Here is a 7,703-nt window from a genome sequence, read left to right on the forward strand (position 1 = left end):
ATAGTGAAATCTATCATTGAAAAAATTGGAGGGGATGTTTTTTGCATATTAGTAGATGAATCAGCAGATGTTTCTGGTAAGGAACAAATGGCTATTGTTTTGCGTTATGTTGATATGCTCGGGGAGATAAAGGAGAGACTCATTGTTGTGGTTCATGTGCAAGAAACATCAGCTTCATGTCTCAAATCTAACATCGATTATGTGTTTAATAAGTATGGATTGAGCTATAGCCAAGTCAGAGGACAAGGTTATGATGGAGCCAACAATATGAAAGGTGAGTTCAATGGTTTGAGGGCTTTAATCATGAGAGAGAACAGCTCAGCATATTATATACATTGCTTTGCTCATCAGCTTTAGTTAGTCATCGTCGCTGTAGCTAAAAAGAATGATGACGCTAGTGATTTCTTTGACATGGTATCCCTATTGCTAACTGTGGCGGGAGCTTCTTGCAAACGTAAAGATATGATTCGGGAAAGTCAACAAGAGAGTGAAAAAAGCCATAGGCAGTGGACAACTAAATAGTGGAACTGGATTAAATCAAGAGCAGTCCCTTCAAAGAGCTGGAGACACGCTGGGGTTCTCACTATAAAACTCTCAAGAGCCTTAGCAATCTGTACCCTGAAGTTATTGAAGTGCTTCAGTATGTTGAAAAATAATGCCCAAATGATGCAAAAAGACGTCAAGCTCGTGGTCTCATGACCTATCTCAAAGATTTTGATTTTGTGTTCCACTTGCAGTTAATGTTGCTTATTTTGGGACATGCAAATTCTTTATCACTGTCATTGCAAAGGAAAGATCAAGATATCTTGGAGGCCATGTTAGAGGTGAAGTTAACCAAACAAAAATTTCAGCAAATTAGAGATTTTGGCTGGGATTCTCTATTGGAGACTGTGTACTCCTTTTGCGAAGAACACGGTATTCCTAAGTTGGATATGGAGGAGGACTACATCGATCGTCATAATCCAAGAAAAAAGACCAATTGCAGCAACTATCAACACTACAGATATGATTGTTTGAACCCAATTATTGACTTGCAACTTGCAGAGTTTAGTGACGATTCAATGAGGTTAATTCTAAACTGCTTACTCAGATTGCTGCTTTCAACCCTAAGAATTCTTGTGAGGCATTCAAATTTGAGAGCTTGATGAAATTGGCTAAGTCATACCCTGATGATTTCAATTCAACACAACTGAAGGATCTTGGTCGCGAGCTTCTGATTTACATTGATAATGTGCGAGCTGATGAAAGATTTGCCAATTTGAATACTATTTCTGAGCTTGCTAGGTTGATGGTGCATACTCAAAAGAATCTTAATTTTTTTTGGTCTACCGGCTTCTCAAGCTAGTACTAGTTCTTCCTATTGCCACTGTATCGGTCGAGAGATGTTTTTCAGCAATGAAAATTGTGAAGACAATATTACGAAATCGTATTGGCGATGAATTTATGAACGATTGTATCATATGCTTTGTGGAACAAGGATTTCTAGCCAAAATTCCAATTGATGATGTGATAGATAGCTTTAACAAGATGGAGGATCGTAGCCGCAGAAAGAAGAAACAAGACAAGGCAGCTACTACTGTGAAAGGATGAAAATTTATTTTGTATTTGTCACAACATGCCCTTGCCCTTTGTAATTTCATCAATTATCGACATTGTGCATGACATTATATTTTCAAGTTGGTATTGTAAGTTTGTTCCGACCCCGGTGCCATTTTTTCTGGCTTCGCCCCTGTATATTGGGGCTGTGGTATAGTGCCCCTCTCTCTAAAGATAAAAAGTTTTCAGGACAGATTGGAATTGCCGAAGTAAAAACAATTTCACAGTGACGTTTTACCAGCTGGATTGCTTTTTTTTTTTGGGGTCCATGTTTTGGAACGCATGTATGTATACGTGCTTGCGTTGAATGCGTATGCTCCAAAACAGAAAACCATGCATATAGTGCAGCTCGTTTTTTAAATGGGACTGAACTAAAGGGATGATATACGTATTTTACCTTGCGGATAGCATCTCGTATTTTGTGATGTTAGGGTTTTGCACTAATCTTCGAACTGCATCGAAAGCCAAAACATGCACACATATTGTACAAGGTACAAGACAAAGAAGTGAACAACCGATGGGACGAATTCTTTTTTTTTTTTTTGAGAAAAACCAGGAAGGATTTTATTGATTCGTATTAAGAATTACATAAACATCTTTACAAAGACACATCTGAAGAAAATAAAAATTACATCCTAGTCCTTGTAAAGAACTCCCGGTTGTCTTCATTGTCTTCATCACCAGAGCCCAGAGCCACCCCCCGACGTCGAGACCAACGCCGAGGTTGCAGCTTGAAGCCGGAACCCACCTCAACGAAGAAGCTTCCTTTTTTGATGCTCCATGAGTCAGCACAACACAAGGTGTGCGTGTAAATCGATGAACGCTCCAGAAAGGCTTGATGGCCGATGGCCATAACTTCGCCGAGAATGCAGGCTCAGACGCCTCAAGCACTGCAAGCGACCCTCGCCCAGACAACGACGAAGCAGAACTAAAGAGAATAACAAACCTCCGAGATGGATCGATAGAGAAACAGGCGACACCGCCGCCTTTCTCCACCTCACCACCATGGAGGGAACAACAACTTGGACGGCAACTCATCGACGCCCAAGGACAATCTATCCTCAAAGGACCACCGCTGAAGAAGAAGGCACCAGTGATGATGAGGTAACCGCCAACTCCACCGTCGCCCAGGGTTTTTTTTTCCCGACCGGTCCAGTCAAACCGCCGCCCTCCGGTAGCGGTTTACCGGACCGGTTTGACCGGAAACCGATGGAAACCGGTTGAATTCAAAACCAAATTCAAAAACGCATGTGTAACCGGTTCCGACTGGTATACCGTCTGGTTTGACCGGTTTACCAGTCCGGTCTGATCGGTTACTAGTGTTTTAACCAAAAAATCCGATGGGCCTTAACTGGGGCGTCCCTTTTTTTCTTTTTCTTTTTTGATTTAACTTCAAATGTCCGCAAACTATACTAAATGAACGAATTTTTGAGAAAATTTGACACCATTAGATTCGTCGCACCTTAAAGTATTTTTAGGAATTTTTGAGAATTTTTTATTTTTTTGAATTCAAATTTGAATTTTGAATTGGGGCCGGTTTGATACCGGCCCAAACCGTAACCGGCTCGGACCGATTTGACCGGTAACCGGTCAAACCGGACCGGTTCCCAACAGTTTTTTTAACCCTGCCGCCGCCACAAACTCCAGCGCCAGCCCTGAGGAACAAAAGAACCAGCATGCAAAGAAATACCACCGCCGGTAACATAACCTATTACCTAGCTATACTATTCAGTAGGGATTGTATAGATCCTCCGCCGATTCGGCCAAATCTCCTCCTCTTCCAACGCCGGCGAGGGTGCCAGAGGCGAGGAGGAGGCCGAATCGGCGGGGGAATGCAAATCGCCGCTGAGTCGCTGCTAGAGACTGTAGCTAACCGATGGGACGAATTCAGAGGCAGCTGAGCGGATCTAGAGGGTGGGCCGGCCCACCCTAAGAAATGGCCCAAATTTTTTTTTTGGCATCTGAAGCGTCAGCAGAGTCAGCACTCCCCAATCAATCAGCCTCGTTCGGCTGTGACCGCTCTCGCTCCCTCACAACCTGCTCACGACTCGCCTAGGGTTTGGGGCCTTGGGGCAGGCGGCCGGCTGCCGGCGAGCGGCAGCCGGGCAGCGCTGTTACGAGCCAGGACTGCTACGAGCTGCTACTGCTAGGAGCTAGCGGCTGGAGGCGCGCGCACATCGGCGATATAGATTCGCCACTGCCTTCAATCACAGCGGAGGACACATCGTCTCAAGGGAGGAGCGCAGTGCAGCGCAGCGGCGGAGGCGATGGGGCGGCGAAGGCCCAAGAAAAAGGAGGGGCGGATCGACGGCATCATTGACAACCTTGCTCAGTACGGCTTCCCTAGGACCCAAATCCGCAAGACCGTCAACGACCTCCTACAGGTAGCTGCTTGCTCTCCTTCCAAGAATCCTTTTTTTTCTTTGCATCTTGTAATCCACTACCTTGTATGTGCTGGTTCATGATCTTTGTAATCCATGGGAGCCAGTACTCTGTGATCTTGTTGTCGTGCATCCTTGCTTTCCTCCTTTACTAGGCACCTCCAACGATGGAAACGAAAAACCCGCCTCCTTCTCTCCCAAGATTGTTACATGCATCCTGGATTCTTGCAATTTCGTTGCGGATGGACGCGCCGCAGTTTAAATTTTTGTGCCCTTTTCCCTGCTCCAAGAACCCACAGGGCGGCCGAGATTTTGCTTCGTTGGTTCCCTTGTATTTCTTTTTTGGTGGGTCTATCGTTGCGCTGCTGGATCATCTAGCACAGTGGATCAGATTGTAGATGCAACTGAAAATTTTGCTTCTAGCAAAGAAACTACCTTGATTTCGTCCTACGGGAGAGAGAGAGAGAGCTGGTTTAACATTTTTTTATTCAATTTGGGGTTGAGGAATTTAGCAACGTTGACACCTTTTTTTATGTTTCGAGAACTGCTCAATTGATTCTTAAAGTTTTGGAAAAGTGAATGTCTGTTTAATTGAGGAATTTCTTTTCTTTGCTGACAAGTGTTTGATTGAGGACTAAGGAATACTACTATTAGTTCTGTTGACAATGTTTCAATGATTCAGCTGTACGGGAGGGATGGCTGGCTGTTGCTGGAGGATGGATCATACCGTGTTGTGCTTGACAAGCTCCTGGAAGAACAGGAGCAGCTGGAGGTGAACTCCCTTCCTCACCTGTGTCTGTGTTCTGCCTGAATTTTATACCATAGTTGTGCATACTCTCTTAATCCAGAGCATGTAAAGTTGCAGCATTGATCCACTGAAACATATTGTATTGGAATTGATAGAGCCCTGGATAATTGGATAGTGTGGTCTTCTAGCATCATTTTGTGTGATCTTAAAATGCCACCACTGGCCTAGGAACTGTGTAAACAACACTGTGAAGTTCTCAGCATAATTTAGGCACAAAAGCACATCAGAGATCTTAACAAGAATTAACATAGTTGCTCATCCTGACTAAGTCGCTACTTGGGTTTTATGTTGCTGTCCAGTCAGATTTTAATTGGACTGACTTTCTATACAGAAACAAGAAGCAGCAGTGGTAGACAAGGCAACACCAGAAAATGATATGGAAGTGTCACAAGCAGTGCATAGTGAGGCACCAACTGAATCTCAGCCAACCCTTGAACAGCAAGCTTCTACCAATAGTTTGCCTCCCCAGGAGCATGTACTGCCACTACCTCCAGCTACAAGAGCTGCTCCTGCAAGGCTTCCCTGCTATGGATGGATCAGCGAAGAGTCCGATACAGATAGTGAATCAGAGGACGAAGAAATGCTTTCAGATGGACAAAGGCTAGCAATTATCCCACAAAAGGATGCACCAAATCCTGCAGAAACCTTGCCTTCTACGAGGATGCGGCCAAATAGATGGGATGTGGGCCCTAACTGGTAATGGTTCTGACTGAACTCTCTCTTGCTTTTTTAATTTGGTACAGCAGACACAGTTACTGTTACTAGTTTTTACTTTCCCCGGAGTGAAGTTTTAGCTGATAGTAATATTGTATGCGCTTGACATGACCTATCCATTTTTGTGAACACGCTCTAGGTTTAAATATTATCTTTATTTCTGTAAGAACAACAGTTGAGCTTTGGAACTTTATATCTCTGTTACGCGGATACTCCTAGGAGGTGGCGTATCCGTATCCGATACGTATCGGATACGGATACGCCCCGGATACGCCTCGGATACGTTTCTAGCTGTATCCTGAAAAAACGGATGCGTATTTGCTTGGATACGCGTATCCGATACTTTTGGGCCAGATGGGATACAGCCCAAAGCAGTAATCAGCCCACCCAAATGTTGTTTTGGTAGTAAGAGATGATACAAAATGATGAACTTGCTGCAATAGAACTAGATGAGCAGCAACTGAAGAACCTCTTGTGGAATCAGTTGTGCTTTTAGAGAAGGCTAGTTATAGAGGTAATGTTATATGGACATGCAAGTATTGCACATCTGAGTATAGGTGAAGTTACTCAAGAGTAAAATCTCACTTGCTGAATATCTATGTGATATTTATGTGTAATTATTAATTATCCTAGCCGTATCCCCGTATTAGTGTTTTTTGGGAAAGTGCGTATCCGCGTATCCGATACGTATCGTATCCGATACCCGTACCAGTATCCGTGTAACATAGCTTTATATCAACAAAATGGTGCTATACATGCATAAAGGAAGTGAAGTTGGTTAGCTGTATATACCTTTGCTGCTTTCACATCATTGTGTTCAGGTTGGTGCAGATCACGTGTGGTCATACATGCTAAGGGTGTCACAGTCACAGCCAAAGTTCCATAAAACCTCCAAATTAAATCTGAAGGCTACAAAAAAATTTAAGACAGCAGCCACTGGATCGGAACTAGCTGTCTTCTGGAATAAGGAATTTATTGGGCACAAGCTTTGATTTTATCTGGCACCTAAATACACACCATGCAATAGTTAGCAAAGGATAATGCAGAATTAATCCATACTAGGGCCGCATCATATATCATATATTTCTTATCAAAATCAGGACCTTGTTTCCTGTTTGAACCACTGACCATATCAACTGCATGTTTGTCTTGTGAACCTTTTAGGGGCTGATATCAAAGTTGCAAGATGGTGGCCTTCAAGGATGGAGAACGCTTGGCGCCGGGAGCAAGATGTCAATCCATGAGTTAACTTTCACCTGTATCTTGTACATATAGAACTTATCTAGCAGGGAGCAGCAGACACTATGGGATAATGTAGCTTCTGTGTGGTTGCAGATTGACTGTCTGACAGTGCCTGTGCATTTCAGACCTGTACGTAGAAACTTTGATCCCTCCTTATTAATATGACTAGCTTTTTAGCCGAAGCATATATGCCTAACTTGGTGGCATTTGCATTAGGATCTGATCATGGATTCTCATAAATTTAGTTAAGAATTTAGCCGTTGGAAGATCTATATCTGATTTGTATGGCTAATTGGTTTGGCATTATATTCCGTGGGGGACAAGTGATCACACGAGTACAATATGCCGCTGCAAGAGTAAAATGGATTATAATTATAAGCATATTGGTACATGTCCGGATCAGCGATCTTATTGATTGTCAATGTTTGTCAGGTACAGTTTGACATAGAATTTTTGTTTGGGGGGGGGGGGGGATAACGAGGTGGGTGTTTTGTGAAATAACCATCTCGTAAAGATTGTGATTATCTTCTCACCATTGCACAAGTTGTGGCTACCACACAACTTGCAATATACTCTTTCCATTTACAGATGATAGTTCTATTTCATCTTGGTGCAATGACCAAGTAGAAGGACTTTGCTTATAATCTCATTAATTATAACTCCTCGATTTCGATGTTATCTATATATATACCAATCTTTTTTCTAGAAAACTTACTCTGCACTGAAATCGAGCAGTCATCTCTACTATTCCTTAGATCTCAGCTTAAATAGGACAATCAAAAGAGAATAATTTAATTTTGAAAATAGGACTATCAAAAGAGAATGGAGTATATTTTTTATACATAAATTAAGCGATGGTCAGTTATTACAAGAGCTCGAAAGACAATCCATTATATATTTTTTCCTCTATACATAAATTAAGTTATTTGAGCAATTACTATAACATCTTGAAAGACAATCTA

At 42.6% G+C, this 7,703-nt stretch overlaps 1 protein-coding gene across 1 annotated transcript; it reads left to right on the forward strand.

Annotated features, from left to right (window-relative positions):
- The first annotated feature begins 3,596 nt into the window (after positions 1 to 3,596).
- LOC120691627 (POU domain, class 6, transcription factor 2) lies at positions 3,597 to 7,013 on the forward strand. Its single transcript, XM_039974770.1, has 4 exons — positions 3,597 to 3,980; positions 4,660 to 4,749; positions 5,117 to 5,481; positions 6,664 to 7,013. Exons 1-4 carry the CDS (start codon positions 3,864 to 3,866, stop codon positions 6,668 to 6,670), a joined length of 579 nt encoding a protein of 192 aa, XP_039830704.1. The 5' UTR covers positions 3,597 to 3,863; the 3' UTR covers positions 6,671 to 7,013.
- The last annotated feature ends 690 nt before the right edge of the window (positions 7,014 to 7,703 follow it).

Source organism: Panicum virgatum, chromosome 9N (assembly GCF_016808335.1).
Source record: "Panicum virgatum strain AP13 chromosome 9N, P.virgatum_v5, whole genome shotgun sequence".
NCBI classification, from domain to species: Eukaryota; Viridiplantae; Streptophyta; class Magnoliopsida; order Poales; family Poaceae; genus Panicum; species Panicum virgatum.

What these genes read in the sequence shown, in the direction of transcription:
- LOC120691627 (XM_039974770.1), top strand. Translation starts at nt 3,864, where the DNA reads ATGGGGCGGCGAAGGCCCAAGAAAAAGGAGGGGCGGATCGACGGCATC. An exon ending in CCGTCAACGACCTCCTACAG is followed by an intron (nt 3,981 to 4,659) that starts GTAGCTGCTTGC and finishes TCAATGATTCAG; the next exon opens with CTGTACGGGAGGGATGGCTG. An exon ending in AAGAACAGGAGCAGCTGGAG is followed by an intron (nt 4,750 to 5,116) that starts GTGAACTCCCTT and finishes CTTTCTATACAG; the next exon opens with AAACAAGAAGCAGCAGTGGT.